The following is a 17,423-nucleotide window of genomic DNA, read 5'->3' as shown; positions in this document are numbered from 1 at the left end:
CCATGCTTGTATGTTATCATTGACATAAATATATTTAACACAAAAATTTATATCATGTAAAACTAATCTGTTGGTATACTGAAGTATTAACTGTCCAAAAAAAGAAAAATCAGAAATGTCTTAAAAAGCACTTATGTGTGTAAAATACAGATACACATAATATATGTGTGTATGTGTCTGCATATATAAACACACAGAATTGTATACACACACATATATGCACTTTTGTTATACATACATATCCATTTGGAAAATTCATTCATGTGTTGTATGCATAACCATATTATACATTGCTGTTGTTGTTTAGTCCCTAAATCCCATCCAACTCTTTTGCAACCCCATAGACTGTAGCCCTGCCAAGCTCCTTTGTCCATGGAATTTCCCAGGCTAGAACACTGGAGTTGGTTGCCATTTCCTTCTCCAAGGGATCTTCCTGACCCAGTGACTGAATCCATGCACCATCAGGGAAGCCCTCATATTACACATTGCAAACATTATATAGACTACAATATAATAACATTATATAATGTATAGCATAAAAGGCATATAAGGATATTGGAATCTTTTTAATATATACACTTATACTGTAAAATGTCAACATGCTTCCACCATGCAAAGTATTTGAAAGAGTTGTGATTAACAGAATGATCTCTTTGCCTTCCATCCAGCATGCATGCTAAGTCCCTTCAGTCATGTCTGACTTTGAAACTCTATGGACTGTAACCCGCCAGGCTCCTCTGTCTTGGGATTCTCCAGGCAAGACTACTGGAGTGGAAGGTTGCCATGCCTTCCTCCTGGGGATCTTCCTTATCCAGGGATCGAACCCACATCTCTTACATCTCCTGCATTGACAGGTGGGGTCTTTACCACTTGTGCCACCTGGGACTGATTCATCTTCTTTTCACCCATTTGGTAAAAGTATTGAATGTACTACAATATCAAAGAATATCAAATTACATTTGTCCACAATGGGGTTAATTCTTACCTTCCCCAAGTTTGACCTTTTTTTATAATTACTTCATTTTTGTCAGAAGCTTTCAGTCATGTCTGACTCTTTGCAACCCCATGAATTGCAGCACGCCAGGCCCCCCTGTCCATCACCAACTCCCAGAGTTCACTCAGACTCACGTCCATTGAGTCAGTGATGCCATCCAGCCATCTCATCCTCTGTCGTCCCCTTCTCCTCCTGCCCCCAATCCCTCCCAGCATCAGAGTCTTTTCCAATGAGTCAACTCTTCGCATGAGGTGGCCAAAGTACTGGAGTTTCAGCTTTAGCATCATTCCTTCCAAAGAAATCCCAGGGCTGATCTCCTTCAGAATGGACTGGTTGGATCTCCTTGCAGTCTTTTGAACTGTGGTGTTGGACAAGAGTCTTGTCCAACACCACAGTTCAAAAGCGTCAATTCTTTGGCACTCAGCCTTCTTCACAGTCCAACTCTTACATCCATACATGACCACAGGAAAAACCATAGCCTTGACTAGACGGACCTTTGTTGGCAAAGTAATGTCTCTGCTTTTGAATATGCTATCTAGGTTGATCATAACTTTCCTTCCAAGGAGTAAGCGTCTTTTAATTTCATGGCTGCAGTCACCATCTGCAGTGATTTTGGAGCCCCAAAAGATAAAGTCTGACACTGTTTGCTCTGTTTCCCCATCTATTTCCCATGAAGTGATTAACCAGTCTTCAAATCCTGCTGTTTCTTCTCAAGTGTGTCACCTCTGTCTCCAAGGCACTCTTAGAATCCAGACTTCTTGACTTCAGGCCTGGATTAGTCTCTCTCCTATTTCATCTTTCTGACTCTATCATTACCACGAAATAGTCATGTAGAAGTCTCTATATTAATCTTACTTAAACATTGCTTTGATCACATCAGTACTTTGGCCATCACATTAAAGCCATGTTGTCATCTCCATTCTCTCATCTTATTTCCCACAATTTACAACAACTACAGGGTTCCAGTTCTATCATCAGCCCACCTCTTCCTTATTTCAGAATTAATCTCTGCTCTTGACTGTTCACAGAAGATTTTTGCCTTGTAAAAACTGAAGTGTTCCTGAAGCTGTAATTCAAGATTATTCCAGCTTTGTCAGTCCGCACAGATCTCTGTCTTTTCTAAGCATAATCGTTTTTATTTTCATCATTTTGTGCTTCTTGCTGAATTGTCAAATATTTAGTAATTTTCTCAAATCATTCTGGGAATAAGATAGGATGTGACTGTATGAGTGAATAAAATTTATGAATGAAATATAGTTTGGTTTTATTTCCCTAACTACTGAGTAAGGACATCAAGTTGAACAGTTGAAACTGGTGTACATATAATTGAAATTTTATATTATAGTTATTTTAAAATCAATACCCTTAAATAGCCAACCATGATGCTCCCATAAAATGAAACATTAAGGTATGCCAGTATAGCTTATTACATACAAAGTACAGTTATCCCAAACAAACTAATCTACCAGGCAAATAATCAGTTTTGACAAAAATCTCAAATATATGTGAAATGTTTTGTCCAGTTTTCTGTAACTTAAAATTACCTCTTCACTTATTCTTCTGTCTTTTTTCATTCTTTCTCAATTACAGTTGTTTGCATGTCTGGAAAATAAATAAAAATATAGCCACAGTAAACTTAATTAATCCTTACCCTTTTATTAGTGTAGTATGGGTCCACATCTTCCAATGGCTCTGACACCATTGCTTGAGGAAGATTTCCATAAATAAATGGAAGCTCTTTTCCAACTTCCAAGTCACAGTTCGGTTTTAAATCTTCTTTGTCTTCCTCACTGGGCTTTTTAGCACTATGCTGTTCCATAACTTCAAGAGACTCTCTGGTGAAAGGGACCAGGCTCTTAGGTTCTGGGGAAACCATTTTCAATTTTGCCCCTGCAAGAAAAGTATTTTCTTCATTTCTATATAAGATTTGGATATAATAAAGGAAAAAATTAAAGTACAAAAGGCTAGGATATGAATGAAAGGGAATGGCAAACAACGCACTCCATGAAAATTCCTGCACTTAAGAGAAATCTGAGTTATTAATCTTGGTTTTTTTTTTTTTTTTTAATCTTGGTTTTGTTTCCCTTAATATTAGGATTTCCCTGGTGGCTCAGACAGTAAAGCATCTTGCTTACAATGCGGGAGACCTGGGTTTGATCCCTGGGTCGGGAAGATCCTCTGGAGAAGGAAATGGCAGCCCACTCCAGTACTCTTGCCTGGAAAATCCCATGGACAAAGGAGCGTGGTGGGCTACAGCCGACAGGGTTGCAAAGAGTCGGACACGACTGAGTTAAACTTGGTTTTGTTTCCCTTAATATTAGACTTAATTTGTAGTTTCATCAATAACTCATTCTATTTCATTTACTCATCCATTGAATCCTCTTTCATCTGCTGAAATCTGCCTTTCAGTTTCTCCCCTGTAATGAAAAAGTTCTAAAGTGGCTACAGATTGTTGGAAGACCAAACCCAATCATTTCACTCTCAGCTGTATTTAGTCATTGACTAGACTTTCCTTCTCTAAACTCAATTTTCATTGGCTCTGTGACCCACTCTTCTGTATCTCTTCCTACAGCTCTGATCACTTCCTTTGACTTAGTTTTTCCCCCAAAATTTCAACTTTGATATCCTTTAAAGTTTTGCTTTTCCCTCTTTTACCTCATCTTTTTGGTAAATATATAGGCAAACACAGAGTTTAACTACTATAAATAGGTATTCACCAAGTACATTTCCCAAAACACTCCCTTCCCTCAGTCATCTATGTGTCAACCCACCAATGACAGCAATTTAACAAGTAAAAACAAAATTTGTTGTTTTTTCCCAAGACTAAAACTACTTTTTAACCTAACAGTCATTGTAAAATTACATATAAACTCATTACTTTGAAAATTACTCATAAAATGTTTTTCTTTGTCACTAATTCCTTAGAAAAAAATAATTTTCTTACAATAGTTTTCCATCAGTTATTTAAATATTATCCATTGTTCATACACCTACATCAAGGTAGCCATTTTTGTAATTCTATCTGTGGATTGCTCCAGTAGTCTTTACAGGTTTTTCTCAATTCTAGTCTTTATCTATTTCAAGTTATTCTACAGGCCACTTGAATTAGCCTTCATTAAATATAATTTCATGTATCAATTCTCCATTTATGAAACATTATTTCCTTTTACATAGAAATATGTTCTTTTGCTGATTTTTTCCAGCCCAATTTCTGTCAAAACCAACTCTTCAAGTGACTCTACTCAGTGACAACTGACTATTCTTTATACATTCTCTTTAACCCTCACTGCAATTCTACTACTGCAAGCAGTGATCAGAAATTTTGTACTTGATATTGCAGCATTTTCTGTATATATATTTTGTCTCTTATAGTGCCAACCTTAGGTAAATTTATCCTATTGATATGGTATGTCATAAGACAGAAATCACATACATATGTAACATACACACAGATACACTAATCCAGAATTTTCCTCTGTTGTGCAAAATTGAGTTTTTTAATAGTTGAATCCATTACTTGCTATTAGTGGAAAGTAAGGGAAAAAAATAACTTGGTTAACAATAATGGAGTATAAATCATTGTGAGAATCAAACTAGTAACAGCTTTAAATAAGTGGCTTGTAAGAGATATTTTAACTACACAAATGATAATCTCCAGACATCCAAGGAGAGGATACATAGTCCATTTCTTAATTCTGAAATGTAAAAATGCAAAATAATCACTGGGACAACTCCTTATACCTTTCATGACATCACAGTTTTCTTGGCTTTTCTTTTAATTCCTACTGCATTAGGTATCTAAAGAATGACTTTCTATGCTCACTTCTAAGAATGTATATAGAACAAAATGCTACCCCTGCTTCAACTTTATTTGATTTTTCAATTTAAACTCCCACCTATAAATTCTATTTCCAAAAATGTAAATAAAAAGATACTCAGTCTATCCAACGGATTTATTTTCCCTTGGTTCAGTCATTTGTGACCACAGAGAGGGACATTTTCATAATAGCAATGTCTGCTTATGCCCAAGACTCTCAAAGAATATTGCAAGGATGGGGTGTTAAGCAATTTTAAAGAGATAAATATGGAATAGAAATATTAACATATATCAACTTGGAACCCTCTTTGTAAATTAGTGAAAACTAATAACTGCACATCAAAAAATTTACCTATTTTTCAAATAACTTGCTTCAATCATGCACAAAATACTTATTAAAGGACCATTAATAATTGTTTATACACACCATATGCTCAAAATCCTTCAAGCTAGGCTTGAACAGTACATGAACAGTACATGAACCAAGAACTTCCAGATGTACAAGCTAGATTTAGAAAAGGCAGAGGAACAACAGATCAAATTGCTAACATGCACTGGATCATAGAAAAACTAAGGGAATTCCAAAAAAAACATCTACTTCTGCTTCACTGATTACACCAAAGCCTTTCACTGTGTGAATTACAACAAACTAGAAAATTGTTAAAGAGATGGGAATACCAGACCACCTTACCTGCCTTCTGAGAAACCTGTATGCAGGTCAAGAAGTAACAGTGAGAACCAGACATGGAAAGAGGAGAGTGAAAAAGCTGGCTTAAAACTCAACATTCAAAAAACAAAGATCATGGCATCTGGTCCCATCACTTCATGGCAAATAGGGAAAAAATGGAAATAGTGACAGACTTTATTTTCTTGGGCTCTAAAATCACTGCAGACAGTGACTGTAGCCATGAAATTAAAAGACATTTGCTCCTTGGAAGAGAAGCTATGATAAACCTAGACAGTGTATTAAAAAGCAGAGGCATCACCTTGCCAACAAAGGTCCATATAGTCAAAGCTACGGTTTTTCCAGTAGTCATGTATGGATGTGAGAATTGGACCATAAAGAAGGCTGAGTGTCAAAGAACTGATGCTTTCAAACTGTGGTGTTGAAGAAGACTCGTGAGAGTCCCTTGAAGAGCAAGGAGATCAAACCAGTTAATCCTAATGGAAATCAACTCTGAATATTCACTGGTAGGACTGATGGTGAAGCTGAAGCTTCAATACTTTGGCGACCTGATGCAAAGAGCCAACTCATTAGAAAAGACTCTGATGCTGGGAAAGATTGAGGGCAGGAGGAGAAAAGGGTGACAGAGTCGGGTAAGATGGTTGGATGTCATCACTAACTCAAATGACATGAGTTTAAGCAAACTCCAGGAGATACTGAAGGACAAGGAAGCCTGGCATGCTGTCATTCATGGGGTGGCAGAGCCAGGCACGCATGAATGAATGAACAGCAATAACATAGTAATACCTCACATATCAAATTTTGTTGAGGGGAATCAAAATGCTTTGAATAAGTACAATTTATGAAGACACACTACAAACAACTGAAGTTTTCTCTTACTTACATAGAGAATCTTCCTTTAAAAAATTTAAAAGCTTTCAAAATTGTACTCCTTACATGGAGTTCCTTGAATTGTTCCTTAATGGCTCATGGTTATAGGTTAATATAAACAAAATCACAAACTTAGGAATTAGACTTACATTGAAATCCTAAATTCTGTTACTAATTCTGTTCTGTTCTTAGAGGTTTCAGTTAAATTACTTATATTCTTGAAACTGTCGGTCATAAAATTGGGATCCTATTCACGTTAAGTAAGGATAAAATCAAATAATGTGAATGAAATGCCTAGTACAGTGATTGGCACATAATAGGTTCAAAGTAAATAAAAATTTTTAACTGTGATATAATGTCATATCTTAGAATGATTGGTCAAATTTATTAGAATAATAGTATAGTGGCAATATGCATCAGGTTTTTAAATTTGAACCAAAACATCCTGTCTGCAAAATGCAGTCAGTATATATTTGCAGCAGAGAAAACTGCCAAGGGGATTTACTTAATAGTAATTGCAATATAAATCAATGCTGATTTTGTCTACCAAGAAAGTTAATATAACCTTTATTTATACTGAAGGAAAATGGAGGAGGCAGTTACTCTCTCTTCTGCTGTATTCCATGACCGCACCCAAAAGGCATGCATGTAAACTGGAAGGTCTTCAAATGGGATCAGAATGTTGATAAAATTCAAATCATTCCATCTACAGAAGAGTTATTCATTGACTGTGACCTTATAGTCTTAGAACTTTCCAATCCTAGAATCTTTGAATTAAATTTTCAGAGTATCATATGACCTAAAAGTTTGGGTTAAATATTAGATAAACTAAACCTATGCAGCATTGAATGAACAAAATCAAAACATTTTACAAATATCATTTCATATTAAGTAAAAATGTTTCTTTTATATTTTTAGGGATATATTCTAACTACTAAGAAACATTATTAAGTTTATGTATATAAAACCTATTGTCCTTAAAAGTAGATACAAAGGGATGTCATAAACTTATTGCAAAGATGCCAGCATTAATGAAAATATTTTTGCCACAAGGCTTCCCTTGTGGCTCAGATAGTAAAGAATCTGACTTCAGTGCAGGAGACCCAGGTTTGATGCCTGGGTGGAGAAGATCCCCTCAAGAAGGGAAAGGCTACCCACTCCAATATTCTTGCCTGGGAAATCCCATGGACAAAGGAGCCTGGCAGGCTATAGTCCATGGGGTTGAAAAAGAGTCAGACATGACTGAGTGACTAACATACACACACACATTCTATATGTATAGTCCAAATATAGTCTTCTTTTTCTTTCTGTTATCCCTTCACAGCACAACAATCTTTGATTCCTCAGTCTGCCACCTACTAGCTATGAGACTTTAATGGTAAACTTCAGAACCCCTCCTGTATCTCACAGGGTCATCAACATGAAACCAGACTATATATGTGAGCCTGCTCCACAGTACTGACTGCCACTGTTAATTCTCTCTCCCTACCCTGTCAGTGATACCAAAAGACTCCTTTAGTCATGATTTTGATGTTGAATGAGACTACATGGTTGTTGACTAGATGAATAAATAGATAGCGGACACTGGCTTCTATAGTATGACAAAGAAATGGAAGCACTTAATCAAATGAAACTGGCTTGCCTATAACTTTTAGACAGCTGAGTGCAGACTGTAAATTATTAATCATTAAATCATAATTCAGTAAAAGCATTTCTGTGGGGAATTTATGAAGTATGATCCAGGCACTGTGTTTTCTGGTGATTGATCTTAATATAGCACAAATGCCTGGAAAATATAGAAAGATTAATAGTTAATCTGTCCATTAGACTGCTTTTCTAAAAAATTGAATTGCTAAAGTAAGATTTTGGCAAGAATTGTATCAAAGTCAACTCAAGTTTGGACTGTAACAAGTATAATTCAAAACATGCCACATTTATAACCTGATGATTTAAAGTGGCACAGCTAGAAATATTTCTACATATGAGGACAACAGAAATATTTCTACATGTGAGGACTGACTGAAAGGCAGCTGTTAGGGCAGATCAAACATCTGATGAAAATAGCTACTGTATTCCCGTGTGTATATAAACTCTAGCTGCCAAAAACTGGTTCAGCCTTCACTCCACTTGCTGCATAACTAATATTCTTGGATTTTTCCTGTGTTGGAATATCTTTACTCCGGTATAGCTAACATTTTCTTTAATACAACTTTTTCTTGCCCCTGAGATTATTTCACCCTTTCCTGACTTAAATGATTTGATTTTTGGCTCTTGTCTTTATACTCTCTACAGTTGTGTTCTGCCCAGGGTTTAGCCAATTTTGGTTAATTCTCCTCATTGTGTGTGCCAACCCCTTCACAGATCACTGCCTTGTCATGGTGAAGGAGCTTGTATAACTCAATGAAGCTATAAGCCATGCTGTGTAGGGCCATCCAAAATGGACAGGTCATAGCAGAGAATTCTGACTAAATGTGATCCCCTGGAGGAGGGAATGGCTAAATGAAGCAGCGCAAAGGCTAACTGAATTCTTCCAAGATAATGCACTGGTCATAGCAAACACCCTTTTTCAACAACACAAGAGATGACTTTACACATGGACATCAAAAAATGGTCAATACCAAAATCAAATTGATTACATTCTTTGTAGCCAAAGATTGAGAAGCTGTATACAGTCAGCAAAAACAAGAGTAGGAGCTGACTGTGGCTCAGATCATCAGCTTCTCATAGCAAAATTCAGGCTTAAGCTAAAGAAAACCAGGAAAACCACTAGGCCAGCCAGGTATGACTTAAATCAAATCCCCTATGACTATGCAGTGGAGGTAATGAATAGATCCAAAGGATTAGATCTAGTTAACAGTGTGCCTGAAGAACTATGGACTGAGGTCCATAATATTGCACAGGAGGCAGTGAACAAACTATCCCAAAGAAAAAGAAAAGCATGAAGACAAAGTGGTTGTCGGAGGAGGCTTTACAAATAGCTGGAAAAAAGAAGAGAAGTGAAAAGCAAGGGAGAAAGTGAAAGGTACATACAACTAAATGCAGAGTTCCAAAGACTAGCAAGGAGAGCCAAGAAGGCCTTCTTCAATGAACAGTGCATAAAACAGAAGAAAAGAACAGAAGGGGAAAGACTAGACATCTGTTTGGGAAAATTAGAAGTATCAAGGGAACACTTTGCCCAAAGATGGGCACAATAAGGACAGAAACAGCAGAGACCTAGTAGACAGTGAAGAGATCAAGAAGACATGGAAAGAATACATGTCTTTCCTCTGTACAAAAAAGATCTTAGTGAACCAGATTACTAAGATGGTGTGGTCAGTCACCCAGAGCCAGACATTCTGGAGTGTGAAGTCAACTGGGCCTTAGAAAGCACAGCTATTAATAAAGCTAGTGGATGTGATGGAATTCCAGGAGAGCTATTCAAAACCCTAAAGGATGATGTCACCAAAGTGTTGCATTCAGTATGCCAGCAAATCTGGAAGACCCACCAGTGGTCACAGGAGTGGAAAAGGTCAACTCTCATCCCAATTCCCAAGAAGAGTAGTATCAAAGAATGTGCTAATTATCCAACAACTGCACTCATCTCCCATGTGGGTAAGGTCATGTTTAAAATCTTTCATGCTAGGCTTTAGCATATGCAAACAAAGAACTTCCAGATGTCCAACCTGGGTTTAGAAAAGGCAGAGGAACCAGAGATCAAATTGCCAACGTTTGCTGGATCATAGAGAAAGCAAGGGAATTTCAGAAAAACACCTGTCTCTGTTTCAATGACTACACAAAAGGCTATGGATCATAAGAAACTGTGGAAAGCTCTTAAGATTTGGGAATACCACACCATCTTACCTGTCTCCTAAGAAACCTGTATGCAGGTTAGGAAGCAGTAGTTAGAATCCTGTATAGAACAACTGATTGGTTCAAGATTGAGAAAGGAGTACGACAGGGCTGTCTGCTGTCATGCTGTTTATTTAACCTATATGCTGAGCACATCATGAGAAGTGCTGGGCTGGATGAGTCACAAGCTGGAATCAAGATAGGCGGGAGAAACCTCAACAGCCTCAGGTGTGTGGATGATACCACTCTAATGGCAGAAAGTAAAGAACTAAAGAGTCTCTTGATGAGGGTGAAGAAGGACAGTGAAAGAATGGCTTAAAACTAAATATTAAAAAACCTAAGATCATGGCATCCAGCCCCATTACTTCATGCAAAGAGAAAGGGAAAAGGTGGAAATAGTGACAGATTTCCTATTCTTGGGCTCTAAAATCACTGTGGATGGTGACTGGAGCCATGAAATCAGAAGACAACTGCTTCTTGGCAGGAATGCAATGACAAACCTAGACAGTGTGTTGAAAGGCAGAGACATTACTCTGCCAACAAGTGTCCATTCAGTCAAGGTTATGGTTTTCCCAGTGGTCATGCATGCTTGTGAGAGCTGGACCATAAAGAAGGCAGAGTGCCGAAGAGTTGATGCCTTTGAATTGTGGTGCTGGAGAAGACTCCTGAAAGTCCCCTGGACAACAAAGAGATCAAACCGGTCAAGCTCAAGGGAAATCAACCCTGAACACTTGTTGGAAAGACTGATGCTGAAGTTGTAGGTCTAGTATTTTGGTCATCTGACGTGAACAGCTGATTCACTGGAAAAATCCCTGATGCTGGGAAAGATTGAGGGCAGAAGGAGAAGAGGGCGTCAGAGGATGAGATGGCTGGATGGCATCAACGATGCAGTGGACATGAACTTGGGCAAACTTTGGGGGATGGTGAGAGGGAGGCCTGGTGTGCTGCAGTCTATGGTGTCACAAAGAGTTGGACATGATTGGGAGACTGAACAACAAAAACATGTGTGCCTAACTTAGCCTTGACCTACTTCAAGTCCCAGTTCTGGGCTTTTTGGTGGCTTCAGATTTCCTGATTGCTCAACTCTATCCTCCCTTAGTTTCTTTGTCCTAATCCATCTCAGACCCCTTGTTAACACATTATTGGAATATGTTATCTTGCAGAAGACTTCCCTGGTGGCTCAGATAGTAAAGAATCTGCCTGCAGTGTGGGAGACCTGGGTTCGATCCCTGGGTTGGGAAGATATGGCAACCCACTCCAGTATTCTTGCCTGGAGAATCTTGACAGACAGAGAAGCCTGGCTACAGTCCGTGCAGTTGCAAAGAGTTGGACACGACTGAGCGACTTAACACAGCACATGTTGTAGAAAGTGGTTGCAAGCACTCTCAAAAATATATCTCTCAAGTATCTCAAAAATATCTCTACAATCATATATGTTTATAATTCTATATTTTAGCTTTTTGGTTTCAGCTATGTTTTTAAAAAGTGAGCTCTAATTTTCCTTTAAAGATTGTTACTGCAGTTTGACATGTCATATAGGGCAATAAGTTTAACCATGGTGTTTGCTTTTGATATTCATATATTTATCAGTCATTTGTGGAACATGTATTTATTAAGCACCACTGAGCTAGGTATCAGTGCTGTAAATATTAATAAGTTATAGTTACTGAATTTAAGGGCAATGGGAGACAGACTTGTAAACAAGTAAGAATCAAGTTATCTTGGTTATCTCTGAAAAATATTATTTCAAAGCAAAAGAGATGCAAATTCAAATAATCTCCAACACTAGTGGGTCTGGATTCTACAGGGAGTTCATCAAATTTTCCAACAATGAGAATTAATATCTCTCTTCTTGAAGAAAGAAGCAAAGTCAAGGACCTTAAACTTCAGAATGACACAGTCAATACACACAATAGGAAATCCCGGCCAGCGTCAGTTAACAGTCTATCTGCATCTGATTGCAAATTGTCTAAGAACAATGAACAGGAAGCTTAGTGGCAGCTGAAATGCCAAGTGGGGATGCAGATCACTGGGTATAGGATCCCAATGAGCGTCTCCAAGCTCAACAAAAAATACTATTCTGACAGTGATAAAGGCAACAGAAAGCCCAATTGCCAGGAACATAAAACGTTAAGCTAATTCTACCCTAACAAGTCTTACTTGAATCTTCTAAGAAAACAACTGCTTTGGTTCCCTACCAGTGAGTCTAGGAAAGTGGTCTAACTCAATATTCTAAAGCACTCAATGTTCCCAATTTTTCTAGGTATTCTCAAAATTTCCACTGCTTTGTGAAAGTGGCCTCTGGGATTTCTGAATTACCCCTTGTTACACTGAAAAAATGAGCACATTGTAATGGAACTGGAATCTTCCTAGAATTGTACTTCTCACGAATCCAAAGATCTATTAGATCATTAACCAAAAATTCCTGGCCAGTAGCCATATTAGGAGTTAACAATACAAAATAAAAAATAGTACTCTTTGCCACTTTCCAAAGGAATTCAAAGGGGCTCTGTCATGCAACTAGATTCTATAAGCTGTCTTCAGTCCTAATGTCCTTGATGCAACTTGTTCCCCTGACGTATAAGGTATGACCTCAATATTTGTCTTAAAAATACAGAACTAGAACTATACCTTGGCGCTTTTGGGATCATTCACAACCAGTTGACCTCCTTAAGCATCCTCTCAATCTGAAGTGAAACTGTGGATTTTTTTTTTTGGCCCTTCATTTATGCTCAGCTTCTGACCAGTGGAACTAAGCTCATAGATCCACAAACAGTGCCCTAAATCTGCAAATCAGATGGAAGAGCTCTGGACCAGTTGTCATCTAAGGCCAACCATAAGCCTCCAGCACCTACTCTGGCTCTAGGTTAGCTTGAGATGGGCACAAAACTTTCAATAATGTGGTCCTGGGTGGTTGACTAGATGTGAGAGTGTCAAACATGCAGTTTATGAATCCTGAGGCCTCTGAGAAGAAGGGGAGAGGATGGTGGCCTTGGATCAACATCCCGATACTGAGTTGTAGGGAAAGAATACCTTCTTGTTGCACCTGATTTGAATTATATCAGCTCTTGACTGGATATTAGTGCTAATATTGAAAATGTAGGAGTCAGCAGCCCAACCCAGACAGACAATTTCAGAGTATCTTGGGCTAGGGCCCCTTGGGATGAACCTGATGCAGCCTGCTAGAGAGAAAGATTCCTTGGCTGATAGCCATGCTTCATCCAACCACTCTCATAAAGCAAGCAGAGACATCATTACATGTTGTTTTATGTTCTCTGATATCCCAAGTATGAGAGACAAACGAGGCTTATACCAGAATTTCTGAGGCAAATACTTGCTTTAGAAAATCACTTCTCCAAAGGATCACATGCTTTTCACCTCTCTGGAACCCTTATCTCCCTCAGCTCTAGAATTTTTCTGATTCTGTGGGTGCCTTGACCTTACCAGATGTTGCCATTCTACTACATATGTCCTGGTGCAAAACAGGTCTAAAGTTTGAAATAAAATATGCAACCGGAACATCCACCTTATCCTGTTGCTCCCAGCTCCCCCCAAGATAATAAATCTAACTTTTCCCTTCTACCCTTTCCTTTTGTTTCTGACCCACTCAGTTTCATAGTTCAGTAGCATGACCAGGAATCACAGGGTTCTAGGGACAATTTGAGTGTATTTTTGTTGTTGAGAACTAATTATTTATGTCATTCACTGTCCTTTTCAAAGGAAAGCCTCTGAGTTAGATGATGAACGACACAGTCACTCAACCAGTCGTCTCATGCTCGGCCCCTCTGCAGCTTATTTCCCAGGGAGGAGGCTGTGTGGATAAGCAGCATTTTCAGTCAGCAACTGCAGCTGCATCGTCTTAGAGATCATGAAGGCCAGGGAAGAAAGGGGCTACCGGAAGTCAGTGTTTTCTTCTCTCCCTCCATATCCCGTTACGCATTGCTTCCCTGTCCCTCAGTTCGATTCCCGGAGCACAGCCTACCAGTAATGCAGTCAAGCTGGGAAGACAGATATTGCCCATGTAGGAGGTGACTGTCCAGAGCACTCACAGCCTCTTCACTTCCATTTTTCCCACCTGAGGTAATTAAAACTACTGCATCTAAGTAATCAACCCATATGCTTTCTGGGAAGGTAGACTTGATCCTAGGCATGAGAAACAGATGCTAGAGTAGCTTTGCCAAAGAGAATTATGAAATGTTTTACTCTGTAAGGGATAATATATATATATATATATTAATTCTCTTAATACATTTACCAAAAGATTTAGCATAACCTACAAAGATGTAGACCTGTACAGCAAGAGAATGCAAACTAAAAACAATGAAGCAAAAACTAGCACCATAGATCCATAGAGAAGTGATAACAGCAAATGTCAATTTCACTCTGACAGGAAATAGGAAATAAAGGGTAAAAAGACTTCTCACATGTTTTCCAAGCTATTTTGAGACAATTATGCTATTAGACATGGATAATGCAGCAAGCCTCTTGCACCAATTACATTCAGATAATTGCAAAAAAATGTAATGATAGTAGTAACAAGGCTGTAAACATTTGGAGACTGGAATGTACTGCATACATAAGTGAGGGATACAGAGTTAATGTAATGATTAACTGGAATCTCTGGATTGTTGAGAATATAGGAACCACACCTGCTTTAGTGAAGTGAAGAATTTAGATCATATTTCTATTCATTGGAGCCTTTTGATTGTACTTCATAGATGTATTATGGCTTATATTTCATCTTTCCCAGTTTCTGTAATGACTCACAGCTAAATTCTCTGATGCAAAGCCCTTTCACCAAGAGTTCTCAATTGTATTTTCTTCCCCAGGGTTTAGAACTCAAATGATATTAGATGCATTGCTTTTTTCTCATGAAGGATACAAAAATATTTTAATTGTCTTTAAGGAAGCACCAGGAAAGATGAGTCACGGTATTTTGAAAGATATGGTAAGATTAAAACAATCAATAATTTTAGCAGTAAAACTCTAGAGACATACTTGAGATTCTTCCCAATGGATGCCATCTTTGGCAGGCTAGGATACAGAAGTAATGGGCCCTCTCATGGTTCAGTTGAGAGTGTAAACAACTGCATTTTTTTCTGAAAGACTGCTTGATAATACTCCCTAAAATAATGCTGAATGAACTCTTTCACCCAGCAGTTAAACTGCCCTATGAATATGTTGCTGAAGTTTAAGTTCATATGGAAAGATTCACCAAATAAATTATTTAGTGAAAAATACAGTGTTGAGAACAGCTTGCACTGCATTCAAAGAACATCTTTGACTAAGATGTTTTATGAGGATTAGTTACACAGTGGCATATATGCTTGCACATGCATGATGTTTTCCCTCTAAAACGAAGAAACTGCTACGTCTATGGAGAGGGACTGAAAAGGTGTCAAAGAGCTCTGTTGCTTTCTTGTTAGTATTTCTATACTCATGCGTGCTTGCTCAGTCACTCAGTCATGTCTGACTCTTTGTGACCCCACGAACTGTAACCCACCAGGCTCTCCTCTGTCCATGGGATTCTCCAGGCAAGAATACTGGAGTGGGTTGCCATTTCCTACTCCAGGGGATCTTCCTGACTCAGGGATTGAACCCGTGTCTCTTGCGTCTCCTGCATTAGCAGGCAGATTCTTTACCACTGTGCCACCTGAAAAGTACTATCTGACCATAATTTATTGTGTACATGCATTATTAAAATCCAGAAATGTAAAGTTTACACACTGAAGGCTTAGGAATAAAGGAGATTGACCAGAATAATGCCAATCCACCTGGAATTTTATAGCTGTCTGTTCCCTGTGACTTCAGCCTATTTCTTTTTCTGCTTTGGGATCATATTTTTCACTACAGTTGCTTACTTTCTGTTTAGCTTTGATTATCTGACTTCTACACTTGAACCTAGATTCTGCCTACAGCTGTGGTCATCCTGATTTGGCTTCAATACATACACTTAATTCTGGACTCAACTCCCTCACTGTGAAAATTTCAGCCAACACATTCCTAGAGTATGTTATTCTGCAGAAGAAAGTAATAAATAAGTAATTTTCTCAAAAATATAAGTATGTATTGCCACTTTGCTTTGATTTTATTTCTTAAGAATTTTTCATTCTGGGTACTTTTCTGAATTTAAAACTTAGGAAAGAAGTCTTGGAAATAAATAAGTACCAGCAAAAATCCAAAGGAATTATGTTCCATCTTTCCCCCAAATTAAAAGTTCTTCTTTGAGAACTGAAGTGAAAGGTGAAAGGGTTAGTTGCTCAGTCATATCCAACTCTTTGCAACCCATGGGCTTTAACCCACCTGGCAAGAATACTGGAGTGGAGTCATTCCCTTCTCCAGGGGAATCTACCCAACCTAGGGATCAAACTCAGGTCTCCTGCATTACAGGTGGATTCTTCACTGTCTGAGCCACCTGAACTCTCCTCAAATCTAACAGACTCGAATTCTAGTGATGGTTCACTAATATAACCAAGAGATCAGGTCTTTGGAAAAGTCATCTTTCCAGAGAGAGGCAGTTCAGGAATTCAGATACCACACATTCACAGTGTTACGATTTATACTGAGGAGAAGAAATTCGGACAAGAGTGTCTTATGAGAGAGTCTTAGCACCCAGTCTCTTTTCACATCCACTTAAAAGAACAAGCCTAAGGAAAGGTCAATGGAAAGGTCAATGCATGCTTTGATAGGATGCAGGAGAGAAAGTGTCTATGGGAAATGAACTCCCACCAGGGTTAAGAGTTAGAACTGGCAGTGGAGGCAGAGAAGAGTTCCAGGAACATGAAGGAAAGTTGCCTGGGTTTTAAGTAGGCCCCCTTGAGCTTCTCTATGGCAACCTCATGGTTCACTAGCAGGGTCCCTTGTTTCCTTGTTTCTATGGATATGATAATAATTTATAGCTGTGCCTGTCCAGGCCACCAAAACAAGCACACTGGGGAAAAGCCAGAATCTTTCCAGAACTAGCTATTTTTATGACCCTAGTCAATCAGACCCTTGATCAGAAGAAATGGCCAGAGGCCACCTAAAGAGCTAAGGTCTCAAGCGGGAGGAAAGTATTCTTGCTCCTATGAAAATAATACAAAGGAGAGCTTGCTTTGTATGTAACTTCTAGACTCATTAGCAATCCTGAGACCCTCTGGCCTATGGTTTCAGGCTCCACCAAATCTGTGGAACACAAATTTTAAAAACATTCTAGAACTCGAATAGTCACTGGAACCCTAGAGGCTTCT

General features: G+C 38.4%; 1 protein-coding gene across 1 annotated transcript in view; it reads right to left on the bottom strand.

Moving 5' to 3' along the window:
• SCN7A (sodium voltage-gated channel alpha subunit 7) overlaps positions 1–17,423 on the bottom strand; it is an 81,520-nt gene that overhangs the window by 60,288 nt on the left and 3,809 nt on the right. Inside the window, exon 2 of the mRNA XM_027558694.1 lies at positions 2,646–2,884. Within this exon, the coding sequence (XP_027414495.1) occupies positions 2,646–2,884 (239 nt within the window). The remainder of the gene's footprint in view (positions 1–2,645; positions 2,885–17,423) is intronic.

The sequence above is a fragment of the Bos indicus x Bos taurus genome, chromosome 2, assembly GCF_003369695.1.
Source record: "Bos indicus x Bos taurus breed Angus x Brahman F1 hybrid chromosome 2, Bos_hybrid_MaternalHap_v2.0, whole genome shotgun sequence".
In the NCBI taxonomy this organism is placed as follows: Eukaryota; Metazoa; Chordata; class Mammalia; order Artiodactyla; family Bovidae; genus Bos; species Bos indicus x Bos taurus.
Note: the sequence above shows the minus strand (reverse complement) of the source record. Positions and strands in the feature narration are given on the sequence as shown.